Consider the following 21,825-nt stretch of genomic DNA (forward strand, 5'->3'; position numbering starts at 1 on the left):
TCAGTAGGTGTTAAGATTATGGTTAAAGCTATAGACAGTGAGCATCACCGTTAAATGATTATTGTAGTTACTGCGTTGGTTTTTGGTGGTTGAGATGACTCGCATTACTCAGCTCGCCTGCAGAGTTCACAATGAATAGTTTTGTCCCCCCCCTCATTGTGTTTAGAGTAAAATCCTTGTCTCCTCGATCATTCAATGCTGCAAACAGCTTCTTTTAAAAAAATACTGTAAAGGCTTTAGAAGTGAGACGCTTTGGAACTGCTGTTTGTTGACAACCGTCGATTCATCACCGCTCGGTAGACAGTGCCGGGAGAAAGATTCATGCTCTGTGCTGAGTGGTGTTGTAGACCGAGGTGGAACCTCTATGAAACACGAATTTTGAAGGTTACAGCGTTTAAAAGAATTCCTCCACTTTTAAAACAGTATGTACATTTTATTGTCAGCTTAAGGTTTTGTTTCCACTCGATCCTGCTCTGCGCCGGTTTTTACCAAGTGCAACTTTCACAAAACGAACACGTGCACATCTAAGTTTGAAATCAGTGCCTGGGTCGCAGCGTTTGCTCATAACTTGACTACATTTAAGAAAAGGTTGCTCAGATGACACATTTTTAGGAGAAGAATCTTTTTTTCTTTTTTTTTTTAAGTTTTCTTTGCAATATGCAGAACGGGAGAAGCTGAGATGGTTACTAATATGTGCGTGCTGATTGTTAAAAGGATGATGATTGCCATGACAGAAGTGATGCAGGCAGTAAAACCGCAGTGACATCTTCAGCTGCTATTAAATTATCATTGTTGAGGTTGACAACACACATCCGACAGGTTTATAATACATTTCGCACCTGTCACATCTAATCAACACCCCGAGATTTTCTTCCTTTTGTTTTTTCCCCCGTGTTCTCTTGACTGATTTCTTTCCACCCTGTCTCCCTTTTCTCCCTTTCACATATCGTGGTGCATAATTTGTGTCATAGCTTCAGTGTGCAAATGGAGAAAACTGTGGTGACAATTTCAATTTGGCAGAAACTCTGAGAGCACATAATCATTTGACACTATTTCCTGACTGCTGTTGCCCTGATCTGCTGAGAAGCATGTCCAGATTGTCCCTTACCCATACTGATGGAGCCCTGTGTAAATATCCTTGCTGCAGCCTGCACTGCCACCTTGAGGACGATTTACAGATTATCTTTTGTCTCCTTTGTGCGTAGTGTTTAATCTGACAAATTGGGTATGGGCATGTTGCTGCTAGATAATCTGTACCACATGCCCGCCACGCGGCGCTTGGTTCTTTTATATTTTGCCTGTGCTTTTTTTTTTCCCCCCTTCTTCTTTTTTTTGGCATGAAAAAGGCACAACGCGTCCAGATTGACAATCTGCACACGCCGGAGGTTGTGCGTGACCCAACTGAAGCCTTCAGGAGTATTTTTGTTATTGAGTTACTTTAGCTTTGTGCACTTCTGGGTGTTTCTCAAGTGGAAATGGCTTTGAGTCAAAGCAAGCGGGATTTTGTAATAAGCCCGTTAAAAGGCAACCTTCATTCTACCCACACATGTCGACAGACAAAAACACATGTGGTCAAGCAGTCATCCCAATCACAGTCTTCCATCTTCACCGAGCTGTATTCAGTCAGTGAAAAAGTGACACCACTGTTTACTTCCTTGTCAATCTTTTTTTCGTCCCCCTCCTCCCCTTTTCTTTCTTTTCATGCTGCCTTGTTCTCATATCCTTCTTTTTTTTCCCTCTCTGGTCTTTTTAGTGTGCAGCAGTGCCCCAGTGAGCATGAAGATCCAGCCACTAAACCAGACGGCATTGATGGTGAGCTGGGAACGCCCTCTGACAGTCTACCACCCACCTATCACCAGTTACATGGTCTCCTACAGCTGGGTGAAACGTGATGTCGCTGATGAAAAGACCTTCACCAAGACCGGGGATCAGAGCATGGTGAGTGTGGCTGTTTAAAAGCTTTTATTTATTTATTTTACAATAAATGTTGCATAAACAGCTCCGATTGGTGTGCAGAGCCTCAGATGTATCTGTCAGGATCAGAGGTTGGCCAGATCAGTGACGGTGTGTATTGGAGGTGACAGGTTATGATGAACTCTGCATGTGGCTGTTGGCTGATATGAGGGCCCAGACACTCTGCTGTCACTCACCTGTCTAAGAATAGAAGCACAGGCCCGTCACAAACTTTGACGTGTCACACTGAGATACTGTATATATAATGTGTTCAAAATTGCAGCTGTGGCCTTTATCCAGGTGTAGCATTTACCCCTCTGTTTATTTGCATTTAGGTTTGAATCAGCCTCAGAAGTAGGCACCTCTATTACAGGGTGAACAAAAAAAAAACGCATACAGACCGAGGCGGCGTAAACAAAATAATATATTCGCTTTTATTTTCCCAATTTAAAAAGCAATCATTTAAAAAAATCTTCAGTTTTCAGGCAGTACGAGCGGCTCTTTCAACAGAAACTTCTGTTAGTAACATATGCAGAGCAAATGTACCCTTTTAGATCTTTGCTCCACTGATCATATAATTCATCTCGCTGCCCTAAACAGTGAGTTAGCACACTTCGGTTCTTACTGTAGCTTTTCAGCAGAATATTCAGTGGTGTCCACAGATATATCCTCCCTCTGCAGGAGGTTGCACCTACAGGGCTGTTCTTTTTCACTCTATATATTCTTCTCTCTGGTCACATATTTTTGCATTTGTGGAAATCCAACACCCAGCTGTGCATCTCTTTAAAGCCCACTGACCCCCAGCTGTTTTTATAGTCTGCATGACTGGCTTTTTGATATAAACAGTGCAGAGGAGAAAAATCTCATCTCACCAGTTCAGAGACCTGGGATCAGTTCCCTGGTGGCAATGCTACCTCCAGCTTGGCGCATTCCAATAAACACAGTTGTCATGGGCTGGAAGCTCGTGAGGGATCTTGTAATGTTGCTGCACTAGCGACTCCTATTTGGTGTGGGTAACTGCACAGAAGGGGTGAGATCTGAGAGCAAGAGCTGGCTAATCCTTTAAGGTAATAACCCCCTTCACTCAAGCGTGTTTGCCTCACTTTGATGTTTAACCTTCACTGTGCAGAAGGATCCAATTGCAGAGTCTGGCACTGAAATTTTTTTAAACAATCGTTCTACAGGATGATTTCATGACATTATGAAGCAAATTTTGCAGCGTGGAACTTGCACGAGTTCGATGCCTCCGGTGCGCGCACACACTCTGTGAATAAGGAGACGCGTTGTGTTCAGCAGTTACACAATGAACAATGATTTGCATATTCATAGATTCTGGGAGAAAGGAGGAGGAGATGTAATTTTAAGAATTTTAAACCAGGTAATTGAACTACTTTGTGAGGGTAAAAACACTTCAGACACAAATTATTATTCCGCGCAGCTTATCTTTAATACTGTGTTTCCTAAAACATGCCTGGAGGAGAACTTGAGCTTCGAATGTAGCTAATGAAGCTTAGAAAATGATGGACAAGTGAGCTGAAATCAATATGCAACCAGGCTTCTGGCAGTCAAGAACTCCTCCACAAAATAAACTGTTATTCTCATCAGAAAACATACCATAAGTTAATATTATTCCCTTTGTTGAATTATTGCCGCTCATTGTGGACAGAAGTTCACATCTCACTTGCAGCAACAATATTTATACCTGATGTTACCCATAGCTTTCTCTCATTATTTGTGAATTTTGGCATCTCTTTTTAGCTCTCTGTTAATGATTACTGCACCCTGATGTTCTTCTTATATCTCTACAGTCTTCATTTTCTGTACTCTGTGGCCACAAAAGAGCAGCGCGTTCTCCATAAAGGCTGCTGCACTGTGAAAATGCTTACTTAGATATCAAGTGTCATCTAAACTTTGTTACGGAAGATGTATTACCCATGATGTGACTGGTGAACCATGTTGGGCTCGTGAGGCTAAGTGACTATTTTGCGTGGAATGCATTAATGTAATAACATGATTTATTTGTCGTGGTGAAGTGGGAGACCTGTAAATTTGCATTGTGCTTTGATTTCAAATGGCTGACTGAGAGAGTGATTATAGTGTCCGTGTGGTGCTCTGTCCGTGCAGTTACACTCCATTAATACAGTCGATCAGCCTCTTTTTCTCACATTATTCTGTCCACTTCTCCCTCTCTGCACTAAAGTCCTTATTTTGCTCACTTCATTTCCATTTCAATTTTCAGTTTCTATCTCTGGACACCTTTATCTGAATTATTTTGGAGAAATACTGGCTCTGCAACACCAGAGGCAATCACCCACCTATTCTGAGGGCACTTTGAATACAAGTTAAGCCATCTGCAACCTGCAAAAACACAATTAAATTAAACAGAAAATAACCTTTCTAAACAGCTTGGAAGTTGTGGGCCACAGACTATTGGCCAAGCAGTAGTTTAAAATGGAAAGCGTTCATTGGAGGCTATTTGAATTATTAGCATCTGCCTTTTCAAATGTGTTCATCTATTACGATGCAATTTCAGTTAGAATTGACAGTATTTTATGTGTGTTTTCTCTTACAGAAAGCAGTCATCACTAACGTTTCTCCTGACATCCTGTACCTGTTCAGAGTGCAGGCAGTGTGTCAACATGATCTGCGCAGTGATTTTAGCCAAACACTGTTGTTCAGAGGTATGTGGTCACAGCAGGTGTACTCTAAGGCCTTTGTTCCGTCTTCAAATGCACTAATAGATGAATATATAAATATTTTATGTCCCTCCCTCTTTTGTTTCACAGCTAATACGACAAGAATTTTTGAAGGATCTCGAATTGTGAAGACTGGGATGGTTAGTTGACCAGAAGATGGCAGTGCACATTTCTTTTTGCATCTCAGTGTCGTTCATGTCATATTCTGTTGGGTAACCATTTCCCCCCCCCCCTCTCTGCCCATCTCCCTCAGCCCACAGTTTCTCCTGCGTCCTCAGCAGACATGGCTCCAATCAGTTCTGGTTCCTCCACGTGGACGTCCTCTGGTATCCACTTCTCCATTGTCTCCATGGCAACAGGGATGGGCCCCTCTTCTAGTGGCAGCCAGGCCACGGTGGCATCGGTAGTGACGAGCACCTTGCTGGCAGGCTTGGGTGTCGGCGGAGGGGTCATCTCCTCCATGCCCAGCTCTGTTTGGCCCACGCAGGCGCCTCAAGCCACTCAGAACCCCACTCGTCCATCCACCGCGCCCGCAAAGTCCAACAACGAGCAGACGCCACCTCAGGGCTCCGAGACAGACAACGCGTCTGAGGAGAATAATGCTCCGCACGAGGGTGAAGAGGAGGGGGAGGAAGGCGAGAAAGATGGGGAGAAGGAGGAGGAGGAAGAGCAGCAGAAGAAGAAGAAGGAAAAGACTGGAACTGACAATGGGGAGAAACAAGCAAACAGCACTCTGGCCAAAAAACCTTTAATCCCCACCCCCCCATCCACAGCCAAAGAGAAAGGAGAAGGGAAACCTACAGTTAAAGGCACCACAGTACCTCCGAGCACTGGTGAAGACGTGGAGAGCAACCCTACAGGTGTAAACCCAGTGTCCACTCAGGAGCCGCGTAATAGCAGCGTAAAGACGCAAATTCCCAAGAATTTACCTACAAAGATCCCCACTGAAAATGAAAATGCAAACAGCTGGCCTTTCTCTGTCCACACTGGTGAGCAGGACATTTCGATTCCTGTGTTGTTGTTTTTTTATTTCTTTTTTTTCCCCTCCTCATACTGAAAAATCTTTTGAACTCTTGTTAAGCCTTTTTTCCCTTGTTGTCGGCTGTTGTGCCAGGCAAGACTTCTTTCCAAAGCACAGTTCTGTAAACACCACCAGCACTTACAGAGACCAGTTTAGCAGAACAAATAACTTGATATAAGACGCTAACTACACTGGTTACCATCTCGGTCAAAGACGGAGCCCCAGGCATTTGTGTCACTACAACACAGAGACCTGAAGGAAGAAGTAGGCTGCCAGAGGGACTGCGCCTCAAGGAATTCCTTTAAGCATGTTTTAAAAGAGTTTGTTTCGAGGGAGAGCATTTATGAAGATGTCTTTGCCTCTTTTTTTTGTCTTATTTCCCCCTCAACAAACCATGAAAATACTAGAAGTGGCATTGAAAAATGTTAAAAGGCAGTTGCCGTTAGTGATTATCAATAACAATATAAACAAACAACACTGCGGTTTTCTTTTGAATCTGATCAACCAACCCAATCACATTGTTTTAATCATCTAATTAGAGTTAATCTTGAGCTCTTGTAAAATGTGTTTGTTCTCTCCTTGATTTGTGTTTGTGTTTGTTTTTGTTTTTTTTCCATAATGACTTCTGTCTAGGCTTTTAATTTTAGGAAACAATTTATTTCGTGAACATTGTAGAATTAATGGAGAAAAGCCTAGCATAGTGTCCCAGCGTTTAACTGAAGAGAAGACGCAAAGACTAACCCTACTCTGTTCCAAGATTTCCATTTTATCTGCGAACAAAACATCAGAATAGCCTTTAAATATATTCACGGAGGCACTTTATAAGAGCACAGATGAAACTGTATAAGTCGGTACGACATATTTAGACATTTAACATGTGTTTGTTTTGTCTTTCAGACAGAACCACCATGTCCAATGGGATGCCGCCACCTCACCCGGGGATGGGCAGGATGGTGTGGATTGTCCCCTTGGTGGTGGTGTCTGCTCTCACTCTGCTGTGCCTCATCATGCTGCTAATTGTGATGGTCTACTGGAGGTGAGAGAGAGTTCACAACCTCATTCCCGGGGCTCCATCTTAGTTTGTTAGAACAGTAAATTGCTATGATGAAGTGCTGTAGCCTTTTATTGAAAATAAAAAGCCTTATCTTTACTGGGTGTGGGGATGATGATGTCTCTGATTCCTCCTTTAGAGGTATAAAAATACAGCTGCCCCTCACTCACACTGGACCTCTTGAATGCATTTTTTTTTCTCTGTTCATGTTTTCTACTAAGTAAACCACCTGCGTTTAAGTGTCCTCAGCATGGTTTGGGCTTAGCAAGGGTACTAATGCTGCTTTCTTCCCTTTGCTTTGTACATTTTGCCCATCACCCACTTGGGTGAGGGGCAGGAGACCTGAAGGCCCCGCAATGCCAGCATGGGTCCCAGCTGTGTCTTCATCTGCTGGGCTAATTTCCAGCCATGCTATTGGAGCCCGAGTAATTACACAGGCCAGGCCACAAGCACATGTCGGCTGGTTAATGAGTAACAAATGGCACTGTAGGCTACTTCCTCAGCTGGTCCTGTGTATATTTACTGCCGCTACTTGTAAAGGATTTTATTTGTTTATAGACTCTTTAGAAATAAATATTTGAAATGTGTTAAATGCATTTAAATGTTTTTTTTTTTTTGTTTTTTTGATTTGATCGCCACAGCAAATGTTTATATCACCTTGCTGTGACAGATAATAAAACAGTGAGATATAATTAAAAGCGGGGTTATTGGCTCCACAGAGGTGTAAAAAACCAGAGCTGAAAGCAAGATGACTGTACAGATTCGGTTAGCGAGAGGTTTGGGTATTTGAGTAGAAAAGCAGGGGCAGCTTTGAGATTTGAAATGGCCATCGCAGCTGCTGTTGTGACAGCTCAGACACTTCACAGACAATGCCTGCTTCCCTTAGGGAAAAGGCTACGGTGAAAGATGAAATCAAGCAGTTTACTCTTCATCCTCTGCGTGGTCTCTCTTAGTGACACAGAGGCTAAACCCGTGAGTTTCTCTAGTTCCAGATGTTTTGTTCATTATCATATCGGCTTAATTCCACCATACATTTGATTTTTAGAGGCGTCTATGGAGAAATGTGTGGCCAGTGAATTATCTATTAAAGCTTCCCTGTTTGGGTTTATCTGAGGTTATGAGTCTGGTGTTAATTGCTGGTGTTGCCCATCTGGAAGCCTGTGAGGCTCAAGGTGTTGGCTGAAAACTGACAGATATAAAACCGAGAACAAACCCAGTCCCACCTCTTTTTTTTTTTTTTTTTTCTTTCTTTCTTTTCTTTTTCTTCTTAATTGGAATTCATTAATAAAGCTGTTAAACTGGCCTTAATGCAAGCTGCTCTTCTGAGAGTCAGGAAGACGACATGGACGATGCCGATTAGTTAGCAGGACCACATCTGCCCTCAAAGGAGGCCATTAGATCGGGAGGCTGCGACTGAAACCGGGGGGAGCGCTCCTCCCCCGTTTGTTTTCACCTTTCCTCTCTCGCGCTCTCTTTTCTCTCTATCAATTCTCTCTGTCACAGTCTCTGTTTGGCTCCTCTCTTTGTGCATTTTCTTTTTAAATGCAGTTCCACCTTTTTGTTTCGGTTTCATCTCTCTAAGAATGACTAGCATCTGCTCCCTCCTCTGCATGGCGTACAGGTAGGGTTAAAACTGGGGTATGTTAGCACTGGGATGAAACGTGGGTCTTATAGGACAGATTGCATGCGAGTTGGTATACCAGGTGTTCCGGTTCCTCACTGGTTGTTGTCAGTCACGCTAGAGCTGCTGATTATTTTTAATGCACAGCTGACCTTTTTACAAATCTGTTTTAATATCACCAGATAAATAACCTCAATACTTACGAAAGAGCATGGCTGCTTGCAGTTTGTCACTCTGTGAACTCTGAACTTCAGGCTGTATGAAAATTTTGATTGAATTGTCCTGGCAGTATTTGCAAAGATCCAGGCTTTTTGAAACAGCTTTTTGAGCAGCAGCAGAGGCAGCAGCTGCTGCCAACAATGAGTATTTACTCCAGAAAATGCATCTTGAAGTTGATTTCCTTGTCCTCAAAGTCCCTTGAAAGAGGCCCTGAGAAGAGAAAATGTGTTTGGATTAGTTGTCTTCGGTTTGCATAAAGAGCCAAACTCGGCTCGGCGCTGCAGCGTGTCACCGTGAGTTGTTTACCTGGTCCCTATAGTCAGCGAAGGCTCTGTTTCCAGGAGCCACTCACTCTGTGTGCGATCAGCTGTGTCCTAACTTCTCTGGGGTTTTCATTAGGAGTTTTCTGCTGTTGTCATTCTGTTCAACATTTCTGTGCTGATGTTGACGGACCGGATCTGAGAACAACCGGCTAACGACTCCCTCAATACACTTGGCTGCATCATTTGAGCTGATAGTGGGTGGGTTTACTGTGCCACATTCACTATACTTATCTCTCTGGGTCCCTGCAGGAGATTTTTCCAGACAGCTCACTTTTATGTGGAGGAGAGCAGCTCTCCACGGGTGGTGGCCAATGAGAATATCCCAGTCATCCCTATACCAGGTGAGCTATGTTTTCTATACTGTGCCAGAAATTTAATTTATCAGTTTTAACGAGCCAGCGTGTACTTTGTCACACATCAGACTGAAACGGGACTTGCATGAAGCCTGTTTGGTATGATTTGTATGTGAGGTTGTGGCTTTAAAAAAGTACTGTATTGTATTAGTTAATGTGCAAAAAAAAAGTTGGACAACAAGCAAGTTGAAGTTTGCTAAAAGTGATTTAAATGAACCAAAAAATAAAGTAATGGCTGAAGTGTTTTCTCAAGTTCTCCACCGCTTTAGGCTAACAGTAGCAGATCAGCATTTGTTTGCTAAAGGTAATCCATAAATGGTTCAGGTACATGATGGTGCCAGTGAAGAGGTAATTTATCAGACTACAAATATAAGGAATCACTGTTGCAGATGTTCCCATTGCAGAAATTTTGAGTCTGATCTAATAAATCTGTTTTTTAACCATAAAAAGATTTAAGACAAAACTTAAATTTAGTTTATTAAATCTGTTCTGTAACCTTAAAAATAGTTTTTTTTAAGACATAAACAGAGGACTAATGGAATCTTGACTGACTTTTATCGATTTATGTCTACTGATGTATTGCACATTTACAAGGCGTCATTAAATCTTTTCAAAGGGTTTTCTGTATTACCTTAATGTCTGCTTTGCAGTTTCTGTTCATTTACATGTGAATTGACTCCGGAAACAGCACTGTAGAAGTTGTGTGACTGGCTTTTCTTAGCCCTTATTGTCCTAGGCAGCAGTGGATTGGCAGCTAGTCGATATCAGACTTTACTTTCACAGTCGCTTTAAGCTCAGGGACATTTCAAGGCTGTGACATCAGTCGAGCTATAATCATGATGCTAGTATTGACTCTGCATGCACTCTGTTTTTATTGCTCTTTCTTCGTTTCTTCCCTTGTTTCTCTTGTTGTTTGTTTTTTTGTTCCTCTCTTTTTCCCCCCACTATATTTTCTCTCTGCTTATCTATTTGTGTGTATTTGTAGTGATTCAGAAGTTTGAAATGGAGCCGTGGGACCTTTAAGCCCACCTTTTGTTCAGCTTTATGTCCTGTCAAGAATGGGCCTAATCAGCCTTAGTCTATTACACTTTCTAGCTGCCACAAAGCCACATTTCACCCAGAGCTACTCTGATGAACTGATCAGGCTGATAAGTCTCTTGACACTAATATAGATGGAAAAAAGACACTTTGATAAATGACCAGATTAATAGGCAAGAATTCACCTCTATGCTGTAGCCACTGAGGCAAGTAAAAGCCTCGGAGGCCCCAGCTGCTAGTGTGTATTAGTTAAGACATTGGCCAGAATCGGCAGCGATGACAGCTGGGTCTCCTGCACTGTCCCTGTGTGATGCTGACCAGCCTTATCAAAGATCTTTCATGTGTGATTTGGAGCTGATTTGGCTCAGATGAGACAGATGTGTCTTCCTGTACAGCTCAAAATGCCAAAATCTAGGTGTTTGTGATAGAGGTCACTTGGTTATTTATTTATTTTTTAAATCTTTTCCTTTTGTTAAAAATAATCTACCAGTCTCACTGATGTAGTGATGCCGCGTAAAAGTAAACAAAGTCACAAATTTCTTTAATTTCTGTTAGTGAGTAAAAAAGCGATGACATAATGGGCACTTGCTGTTTTTACTGCTTCCCCTGCAGATGACATGGAGGCCATCCCTGTTAAGCAGTTTGTGAAACACGTCATGGAGCTCTACAAAAACAACATGCAGGGTTTTGCTGAGGAGTTTGAGGTACTCTTTTGACACAACATTGTGAAGCATTGTTAACCCTCGCTGCGTACAGAGTCGTGTTTTACATCAGAGCTGGGTTTTGTTGGTCTGCATGAAGGAGCTAAAACATCCATTGTTGCCTTTTAGTTCTACTCTGCTTTACGTTACCTACAAACTAAACAAGAGGTCATGTATGCCAACATGCAGCTCTTTGATTGGGCAGTTTTGACAACTTTGTGCTGACAGCAGGTCTTGCAGTCCTTTACTACTCATTTGTATTTACAAAAGAAAAGGTCCTGAAGGTTTATTGATAAAGGAGCATCATCATGAATGGAGATGAGCGAGTGGAAAGGGTACGAAAAGCTTTTTAAAATAATTACTGTGTTGTTGCTGCGTTTTATGTATTTCTTTCACTTAGACAAAGAACCATAAAATCGAGCCAATCCAGTGGATCTGCTTTGCTTTCACGCCACAAACCTCGCCACACTCTGCTCGAGGGAAGAACTTTCCTCGTAGTCTTCCTCTGTGTAGTTTACCGCTCAGCCATAAAAGGCCAATGGTATGTTGTTGTCACCGAGTCAGACAGGCTGTGTATCTGTATCTAATGTAATCTCAGGCAAGTTCGATCAATCTAAAGGTCAGAGGTCAAGCTTTATGAAAATCTTGTCACTGCAATCTTCACTTTCCATTATTTTAGATACATCTACTAAGGGGTTTTCACACCAGTCCAAACCCAACAAACCAAATGAGAAGTTTCCAGATTTTCTTTGAAGTAAAAAAAAAAAGAAAAAATTACGTACATTTGCATAAAAGCACATAAACTAGTGCTGATACTGCTAAACTACTGAGCGCAGAATTTATCTTTTGTGCACGCTCTCTCCAAATGGGCCTGCCAAATCTGAACAATGGTTGGACATTATATCATGCACACACTCGTGCGCGGGGTTGCTAATTTTGAACAGATGGTTGAGAGAAAGATGGAGAGAGAGACCAGAGTGATGAAGGTTAATTAGAGAAGGTCTGTCTGCCGGTTGACCGGACGGGAACACACTCTCTGTGTAACTAGGTTAAGAAAGGAGGCAAAAGCTTCACCCCCAGTGTATTCCTTCTAATTGGGGTCATGTAATGTGATGCCTGTGTGCGCAATGTTCAAATGCACCACGACGAAGCCGTTTTGGACGTGATTGTTTTTTTTGGGGGGGTGACTGAATGCATCGTGCTGTAGAAAAGAAGAAGGCTGTTCTACTAGAGGCTCGAGTTCAAGCCCCAGTTGCAGCAAGCATCTGCTCTGAAGCGTCCTTGAATAAGGCACAGAATCCATGCTAGAGGTTCGGCTTTAAATTGGGGGCTATGAGCTGTGCACAGGGGAGATCTGTAGGGTGGAAAAAAATAAAACTTCCCCAACAATATAGTATCAGAAAGAACACTGAGATTTTGAGTAAATATAACTTCTTTTTAGAATGTAATTCTGTTAGATCTAGCCTCCTTAATAAAATCAATTTCTGTTTATTTTTTTTCCCTCCCTGCAGGAGGTCCAACGCTCCACAGCCGACCTGAAAATCACAGCAGAACATTCCAATCATCCTGACAACAAGCACAAAAACAGATACATCAACATTGTGGCCTGTGAGTCAGCTGTAAAATCTGATTACGTCTGCCGCTTTGGATTCCAATAGTGTTCATAAAACGGGTTTTCATCTTTTTAATAATTCTCACAAATATGTCAATGCTTCCCCTTAGACGACCACAGCCGGGTGAAATTACGGGCTTTGGCAGGAAAAGATGCCAAACATTCGGATTACATTAATGCCAACTATGTGGATGTGAGTTCAACCAGCCACTTAACATTGTTGAAGGTTTACTTTTCTTTTTTTTTGTTTTTGAAATGGAAAGGTTGCGAGTCTGAACCGCTTCAGCTGAACAGCGACTTGAATGAAGCAATAGTGCGATGTGAAAGAGTTATTGGCAGTGCTAAACGGCTTGCTGACAGCTTTGTTTAAAATATCAATCGAGGTGTCCAAGTCATAAACCTGACAGATAGTAATAAAAATTTTTACATTTATATTTGAGAAATGTATTCATGCATGAATACGTATCATTACTGTCAGCTCAAGGAGTGAATTTCATGACCGGCAAATGTTTCGCCAGTAAATCGGTTGCATCAGCTATATCAGGAATATTGATAGAGGAGTGATTGCATCTTACCAGTAAACAACACTCCCTCCACTCTCCTGTTTTCAGGGCTACAACCAGCCCAGAGCTTATATAGCTGCTCAGGGCCCTCTCAAGTCTACATTCGAGGACTTCTGGAGGATGGTGTGGGAGCAGAACACTGGAGTCATAGTCATGATCACGAACCTTGTGGAGAAAGGAAGAGTAGGTTCACTTTGATCTATCGCATAATCGAAGCAAACATTTGACTGTAATTCAGATAGGTTCAAATGTAACTCTGTGCATGCTGTGTGTTTCAGAGGAAATGTGACCAGTACTGGCCAACAGAGAACAGCGAGCAGTATGGAAGCATCGTGGTGACCCTGAAAAGCACCAAAGTGCACGCTTGCTACACATTGCGCCGTTTCCTCATTAGGAACACTAAAGTTAAAAAGGTAACCAGACACTTGCACTATAATAAACTTTGTCTTAGTGGGTTGAACCTGCTGAAATATTGAAACATCGACATCACAGTCCAGTCAAAAGAAAACACTGGTCGACATCTGCCTGCTTCAGAAATGTATTTCGTAAATATGAATCTGCTCTAATGGCAGAGAATTTTTGTGTACTCTGAAAATTATTAATATTGTTCCAATTTGGAATTAGTGGGAAACATCTGATTACACTGAACAGATCAACGGATCAAGCCAAGGTTGTATCCATGTGTAACATGAGATGCGTCATGTTTTTTTTGGAGGGGGGCGCGGGGGTTTGTGGATTATAATTAAAAACCTTCCCAAAAAATGAAATCAGGACAGATTTATAAGGGTAATCAGATTTATCAGGTCACATTTATCCAACATGTTCTCTCTCTCTGACTGTTAAATCTTAACGCAGCTTTCATTATCATTCATTTTGGTATGGTCCCCACCCCCAGACATTCAGTAACCATAGTGACTACCTTGCACCAGTCATTTCCTGGAAACGAATATTTAGTAACAACTATTCTTAATATTAGAACTTGTTTTTGTTGTGGGGATAGAACTTTAAGTGATTGTGGGCAGGTTACAGAGTAAAATGTCATATTCATCAAACCATTAGTGAGCCCTCATGTCCTGTGAACGGAGGCCGTGCCAAATTTGCGTCAGGACAGAATAAAAGCAATCACTGAGAAATATTGATTTGTAGTATCCCTACCCTCTAAGGGATTATGTGGACCCAAACAGCACAGAGCAGTCACAGGATGTCCTTGTGTAAAGGTGAACGGTGCGAGTTTTTCTATTCATTCATCACCCATTTTTCTTTCAGTAGCCAGCCGTACACAGTTCATGGGTAACCACGGGGAGATCCAGAGTTTTTTGTACATGCTTACGCTAGGACACGCATTATAATGTTGTAAAGAACAAATAAAGGCTTTATTTTTATTTATTTTTTTATTTTTTTCTGTTTAGAAATGCTGAGTGGGAGATTTCAAATGCTATGCTGTTTATCTCCCGACTATTTTGTTCCGTGCTCAGAAATGTTGTTTCTGATGTCTTTCAGGGGCAGAAGGGGAACCCGAAAGGGAAACTAAATGAGCGCATTGTGGTCCAGTATCACTACACTCAGTGGCCTGACATGGGAGTACCGGAGTACACCCTTCCTGTCCTCACCTTCATCAACCGCTCGTCTGCAGCTCGTGCTGCAGACATGGGCCCTGTCCTGGTGCACTGCAGGTACATCATTATTACTTAGCTCCTGGGCTAGATGAGTGTTACTTATTAGCATTAGGCTCATATTTGCTGACCTGGCCAAAAGCTTCCTGTACGGGTTTGCTTATATTGCTTGTCGCTCTGCTCTTCAGTGCAGGCGTGGGGCGCACCGGAACATACATTGTCATTGACAGCATGCTGCAACAAATCAAGGACAAAAGCACAGTCAGCGTCCTGGATTTTCTCAAACATATCCGCACACAACGCAACTACCTAGTCCAGACTGAGGTAAGAAGCACTAAATAATCAGTTACTCTGGGAAATGTCTCTAAAGGTCATCTCTGATTAAAGATGGATAGGGAGTTATGAAAGCTGTTCACTTTGATACTCTAAGCTCAGGTAAAGGTCACGCTTCCTGCAGTTTCAATGCAACACGCAGAGCAAAATGTGATGTGGTGAGACCAGAATGAGTCCATACTGGCTGTCCTCTGGCAGCACTTTAGTCATTTTTTTAACTATGGGATGATTGGTCATAGTTACCTGCTGCCCCTATCCATTTATATTCCTGCTATCTTCTCTATGAGATCAGTTCACAGACAACTGTCAGGAAATGTGATGTTGTTGTCTCTTCCACGGTTTCATGTAAGCTTTTTAGTACCAGTTTACCTTGGAAAAAACAGTTAATTTAACCAGATATTACATATTTTATCTTAATACCCTCACTAAATGTTAGAGGCAGGTATTGTAGTTTTGATTTCACTGTCAAAGATTTGGATGTTACATTAGAAGTCCACAATGACAGGCTGACCCACCTCACGGCATACAACCCTGAGAATGTCCAACAAAAAGCAGACTCCTGGTCACGCTCCTGACCTGCAAACTCTTCAAACTGAAAACTGCCTTTTGGTATCGGGCTCATAGCGGCAGACCCAGCTCTGATCAGCACTGATGATCCTCACCATGAAAGGTTCAGTTTGACAGAGAGGTTTCTGCCTGCTGTCAGTTTGACGTCTGCAGTGAAAGATTTCCAGGAAGCAACTTTTTTAAAGGGGAATCGGACAAATTCAGATTAAATGTTTTGTTTTCTTTTTTTATTTCTTTTGACTGACTCTACTAGTTACTCTGCAGAATCCAATATTTATGATCTAATCATTTATATTTTAATTAAATATATTGTTTTTATAATGTCTGTAGATGTCTGATTTTTATCTTCAGTAAACAATGCTAAAACTTGGCATGGAAGAGTACTTGGAATTAAAAATGTATAATAATAATAATGTTTTTTTCCTAACAATCATTTTAAATAAGCATTTTAATTAATAAACTCACTTTTTGTCAATAAAAGTAAATCGGCTTGGTGGCTATAACTGGATGAAGTCTAGTTCTTACGTAATTTGGGATACATCAGCTTTTTCTGGTAAGAATGGCTCCTTTGTTCTCCACATGTCCATCTTCCTCTGTTTTTTTTAAAGCTCTTTGGGAATCATCTGGTTGGAGGGAAAACACTATTTTGTGCCTGTTGTCTCTGGCTTTTTTCACATATTCAACAAAACAAATGGGAACAAATTTTGTGCTTTTGCAGCAGGTTACCAGTAGCAAAGTGCCTAAAGATACAATTTAAAATCAGTTCTTTGCTGCGTTGTCTTTTATGTGTTGACACATCACTGATTCATCCTTTGAGTTTGGTGCCTTTTTATGTTTGAATGATTCGTAGGTCAGTGTCAAGTGACTTAACAAACAAAACAAAAAATTCCTGTGAGACTGTTTAGGTATAACGACTGGACTGAAAATGAGCGAAAAGAGAGCGTTGTCAAAATAAAAACTTTGAAACACCTTCAAAAAGCCTGGAGAGATATTGCTGGAGACTACTTTAAAAGAATCTGGCTCCTTGGAAGCAAAATATAAAGATACATTGAAACATTTCTGAATGCTCTATACCTTTTGTCTCCCACCAGGAGCAGTATGTTTTCATCCACGATGCTTTAATGGAGGCTATCCTGAGCAGAGAGACGGAGGTGCCCGCCTGGCAGCTTCACAGCTATGTCAACAGCGTCCTTACACCCAACTCAACAGGCCGCACACGGCTGGAGAAGCAGTTCAGGGTTAGTAAGCGCGCAAGTCTAACTAGTCGCGTTAGACGAGCTGTCTGCGTCAGCAGTGGCTCCATCAGCTGCATTTGAGGTGGTCTTTGACTCAGAAGCTTGTTAGCAACACGCAGGCGGCTTTCCACTCGCAGACAGAAATAAATTGAGAGCGTCTCTGATGTTGATGCTAATAAAGTCATGTCTGTCGCCCCTGCCGCCTTATGCAAAGCTTGATGAATGTTTCATTAAGCTCCTGCTCTTTCAACATCAGGAGAGACAAACTAATTGCTCCCACATAATGTCACTTCCTCCTGAGATTCACATGCTTGTTATTAATGTGAAAGACTTGCTGTTAATTTTGGGGTTTAAACAGTATTATATCTTAGTTTTTATGTGTTTGATTTTAATTTACAGCGACTCTCCGGACTAAAATCTAATTTTGCCTTCTCTCTCGCCAGCTGCTGACTCAGTGCAACACACGCTTTGTGGAGTGCTTCAGCGCCCACAAAGACTGCAACAAGGAAAAGAACCGCAATTCCTCAGTGGTTCCCTGTGAGTATTTACAACAGCATACTTGACATGGAGCCGAGGCTTCGGCGAACCAAGGTCATGTCGAACAAGCTCTCGGCAAGAACGTGTTTAAATAATCTTCCACGAATCGTATCAATCTTGTGTTGGTTAATTTTGTAAATGAAAGGAAATGAGAATTGGACTCAGATTTGCTTATGGCAGATTTTGCAGCCTCTCTTTATTCATATTTCCAACATTAAAATCGGTTGCCGTAGTCCTATAAGTTAATCTTTCCATGCCTTGGTGAAACCCTGATGATGGAAAAGGAGGTCCTTGTTGCTATAGCAACAGTCGGGACTGGTAATAAATGTGTGCATTATCAGTCAGTGCAATATTACAGAGGCCAGGGTTCTGATTCAAAATGTGTTTTTCTATCTCTGCTTCTCAACAGCGGAGCGAGCAAGGGTTGGACTCGCCACTCTGCCTGGCATGAAAGGAACAGATTACATTAATGCATCCTACATAATGGTACAGTGTGATAGCTCCTGAGAGATTTTTTTTTTGTTTGTTTACTCTTTGTCATTGTGGGGTTTTTTGTGTTTTGGGGTGGTCTTTTTTTGAAGAATTTTATTGACTGATGTTTCCTGTCTTGCAATTGTTTGACAGGGACAGTGCTGAGTGTCTGAGAAAATAGCTATAAATGAACCAGAGTTAGAGCTAGAGACTAGTTTGTAGCTGTGTCCCTGGCTAGTTCTGAAAGAGCGATCTATATTTAAATGACAATGATGGTGATTGTGATGTGGAGGTTACAAGTAGGTCCATAATTTGTTGAGCAGAGACATGAATTTTATAGTTCTACCTCACAAAACCACCACATTGTCTTTACTATGTGATCGGTTCTGCAGCATTTGGCTGAATCTGAGCAGAGTATAGCCCTGAACATGTCACATTTCATCCTGCTGCTTCTGTCAGCAGTCACATCATCAATAAGAACTAGGGACTGAGTTCCATTTCCAGCCATACATGCCCATGCCATTAACATTGCCTCCACCCTGTTTGACAGATGACGTGTCATGCTTGTTTCTCTCCTTGTCCGTATTCCTGTCTCGTCATCATGCTGGTACATTAGTCTCGGTTCATCGGTCTGAAGTCTTTGTTTCAGAGTTCTTTTAAATGTTTCCCGACAAAGTCTGATCTGCTCTTCTCGTTCCTGAGCGTAACCAGTGGTTTGCACCATGTCGTAAACCCTCTGTATTTACATTCATGAAAGCGTCTCCTGATTGTTTATTTCAAATTACAAGGAAAAACTGCAAAACTACATTGAATCTGCTTCAGATGTTATGTCTTCTTCATTTGTCGTGAAATTACAAAGCTTCACCTGGACATGAAATGTGGTCGTCAGTCAATTCTTTACTAAATTTTGGATCTCTTGTATTAAAATGCCTGGAATTCTTAAACATTTAATTCGAAATTTAATTTCAACTGAACTCAAATCTGCATTTCATTCACATTTCAGTTGTTTGATTTAAAATCACCTGTGGTGGTGTACAGAGGCAAAATTACTTTTTCCACAAATTATGGACCTAACTACGTTTAAGGTTTTTTTTTTTTAGTGTGGGAAATATTTCATATGCATGAGTGCTGTGGCCTTGAGAAAAACTAAAAGCTCACTGTCTGTCATTTCAGGGCTACTACAGGAGCAATGAGTTCATCATTACCCAGCATCCTTTGCCTCATACCACCACAGACTTCTGGAGAATGATTTGGGACCATAACGCTCAAATTATTGTCATGTTGCCCGACAACCACGGCCTGGTAAGTAATGGAGGAAGAATATACAATTTTTCTCTGAAGTTTCTTATTTGTCTGTCCCGCAGTTTCTGATGGACGTGCGCCGTTTGTACGTGAACATTTAGAATGAAAATGAATCATTAGTGAAAAAGTAAATACCAGGTTTCTTTCATGGTTTCCCTGCAGGCTGAGGATGAATTTGTTTACTGGCCGAGTCGCGAAGAGGCCATGAACTGCATCGCCTTCACTGTCACACTCATCAGTAAGGACAGACTGTGCCTCTCCAACGAGGAGCAGATCATCATCCATGACTTCATTCTAGAGGCCACACAGGTAGCTGCTCCTCTGCCTCATTACATCAGTGTTGGGTTATTATTACATGACGCATCACGTCAGGAGTTCATCAACTTTATTACATTTTATTTCAGTGGGGAAATGCTGTAATGTGTAGAATCCTAATTAAACATGTCATGGGTGTGCGCTCTTCTTCTCCAACAGGACGATTACGTTCTGGAGGTGAGGCATTTCCAGTGCCCTAAATGGCCAAACCCTGATGCCCCTCTCAGCAGCACCTTCGAGCTCATTAGTGTCATCAAGGAGGAAGCCATGACTCGAGATGGCCCCACTATTGTGCATGATGAGTATGTTTATATTTACCTTTATGGCTTTTGTGATGAGAAAAGACTAAATAATCTTTGGGTTAAGGTTCAAGTTAAGTTAATCTAAATGTGAAGAGTTCAGAAGGGAAGGTCTCCTCAGATGTTAACTTAATTTTTGGTAGATGTGGTGACATTGTAGGGTCTTCACGAGTGGGATACAGATGGAGTGCTTTCCATGGCTTGGGCTTTGAAAAATCCTTAAGTGTGTGCACTTGGAGGATAAACCAAAACGCCAGAAGTGTTTTTAGTAACCAGGCAACCAAAACGTTTTCCATGTTCCCAGCTGATGTCTTTCCTCCAGACGTCTATACAAATACTTAGCTGCTGTTGGTAACAGCAGCGCCTATCAGAATAGTTCTCATTGCACAATGTCCTCAAAATGAAAAATAAATCTGTTTGCTCCCTGTAGTTGTCAAAGAGCAAAAAAACAGCCCCAGTGTTCCCCCACTCATTTATATACTAGGTGTGAACATGATGGGATGCTTATGACTGACAAGGGAAGCTGTATGCAGCCAGGTTTTTGCTTTCTTTGATTCAGTGCAGTGATGATTTTTTTTTCTTTATAAATTAACTTGTTGTGAGTCTTGCAGAAAGACACCCAGTAGTATTAGAGGTCAGTGGGAAACACATCTTACTGCCCAATTAATTTAATTTGCTTACAACTTTGCCTTTAAATTGGCACTGTACCTTTTATTTTATATTAATTAATTTGATGTTTTTCTCACTTTTACTTATTCAGTTATTTACAGTGGTGGCAAATGTAGTTGTGACCTCCATCAGTGCTTTCTATATGCAACTGCATGCATGACTCTTAACTGGTAATGTTAAACCATTCAATCAAACATTATGCAGTTCAACTGGATTCTAGTGCAGAGACTGCCGAGGCATTGTGATTCAAGTGTACTCGCTGACAGCCATTTCTCTCAGTGTCCGATAACCTTGAGTGATACTGTGTTGTGACATGTCAGTCTTTAGAGCACACAATGAAGATCACAATGATCTAACCTCAGTTTAAGAGTGATATAAGCACAAGGAACTATTCAATGTGAAAGGGACATGGCAAAGTGAAACCGTTAACTTTGGGGGAGGGAGGAAGAACCTTTCCGATGTCTTTGACTAGTATGCATGTGCAGGGCAAAAATAACAATTTATGACACTTAATAATTTTGCCATGCCTAATTAACCCTTTGGTATGAGTTTGTGGTCACAAGCGCTACATTCAAGTCTTCCTTAAATAGAACATGATGTTCATTTTGTCCCAATTAGAGTTGAATAAATAAGAAAGCAAAGTTTACTTTTAGGCCTGGCAACATTTTACTTGATAAGTTGCTGCAGAACGAACGTGTAGTGTTTGCGGTTTAAAAAAACAAACAAAACCAAAACAGTAGTCCAGAAACCAGCAGTGACTATGCATAACGTCAGCAGCTTATTTGTAGTAGCTGTATTCAAGCTATAAAGCGACATACAAGAAATTAGCCCTACATATGCAGTCATTAAGGCGATAACACAAAAATAGGAAAACAGCCAGCAGAGCTGATTCTGGGTATCTCCTCTCAGGTATGGAGCAGTGTCAGCAGGAATGCTCTGTGCCCTCACCACGCTGTCCCAGCAGCTGGAGAACGAGGGTGTTGTCGACATCTATCAGGTGGCTAAGATGATCAATCTCATGAGGCCAGGAGTCTTCACTGACATAGTAAGTTCACACTGTGGTAAAACATCGAGTGCCTAAAATTTTGTGTTACAATTGTCAAATATTTTTATCATTTTTTTTTTCCTTTAACAAGCACGTCAAACACCTTTGAAGTTGAAGTGGATTGTCTGCTTGCACAGTGCTTTACTGTGTAGTCTACTGTCACCATTTTCCATAAAACCCAACTAAAAACGAGTATCTGCTCCGAATGGGCCTCTGAATTAATGCTAAATGTTGCTCTGTATCTGCCGGAAGTATAAATAGATTTGGATTGGGTTGCTAACACCTTTT

The 21,825-nt window shown here is 41.6% G+C and overlaps 1 protein-coding gene across 1 annotated transcript in view; it reads left to right on the plus strand.

The window, feature by feature from the left end:
- ca16b (carbonic anhydrase XVI b) overlaps nucleotides 1–21,825 on the plus strand; it is a 114,915-nt gene that overhangs the window by 89,215 nt on the left and 3,875 nt on the right. The window contains exons 9-28 of the mRNA XM_085274514.1: nucleotides 1,754–1,938; nucleotides 4,526–4,634; nucleotides 4,740–4,789; nucleotides 4,903–5,638; nucleotides 6,568–6,706; nucleotides 9,134–9,225; nucleotides 10,888–10,979; nucleotides 12,488–12,584; nucleotides 12,699–12,781; nucleotides 13,200–13,334; nucleotides 13,430–13,564; nucleotides 14,652–14,824; nucleotides 14,953–15,088; nucleotides 16,756–16,902; nucleotides 17,343–17,436; nucleotides 17,846–17,922; nucleotides 19,081–19,209; nucleotides 19,372–19,518; nucleotides 19,684–19,826; nucleotides 21,402–21,537. Coding sequence (XP_085130640.1) covers nucleotides 1,754–1,938; nucleotides 4,526–4,634; nucleotides 4,740–4,789; nucleotides 4,903–5,638; nucleotides 6,568–6,706; nucleotides 9,134–9,225; nucleotides 10,888–10,979; nucleotides 12,488–12,584; nucleotides 12,699–12,781; nucleotides 13,200–13,334; nucleotides 13,430–13,564; nucleotides 14,652–14,824; nucleotides 14,953–15,088; nucleotides 16,756–16,902; nucleotides 17,343–17,436; nucleotides 17,846–17,922; nucleotides 19,081–19,209; nucleotides 19,372–19,518; nucleotides 19,684–19,826; nucleotides 21,402–21,537 — 3,035 coding nt within the window. The remainder of the gene's footprint in view (nucleotides 1–1,753; nucleotides 1,939–4,525; nucleotides 4,635–4,739; nucleotides 4,790–4,902; nucleotides 5,639–6,567; nucleotides 6,707–9,133; nucleotides 9,226–10,887; nucleotides 10,980–12,487; nucleotides 12,585–12,698; nucleotides 12,782–13,199; nucleotides 13,335–13,429; nucleotides 13,565–14,651; nucleotides 14,825–14,952; nucleotides 15,089–16,755; nucleotides 16,903–17,342; nucleotides 17,437–17,845; nucleotides 17,923–19,080; nucleotides 19,210–19,371; nucleotides 19,519–19,683; nucleotides 19,827–21,401; nucleotides 21,538–21,825) is intronic.

The sequence above is a fragment of the Mchenga conophoros genome, linkage group LG5 (genome assembly GCF_057382185.1).
Source record: "Mchenga conophoros isolate Kocher_MC1m ecotype Shallow Benthic linkage group LG5, M_conophoros_male_GT1.1, whole genome shotgun sequence".
Classification (NCBI taxonomy): Eukaryota; Metazoa; Chordata; class Actinopteri; order Cichliformes; family Cichlidae; genus Mchenga; species Mchenga conophoros.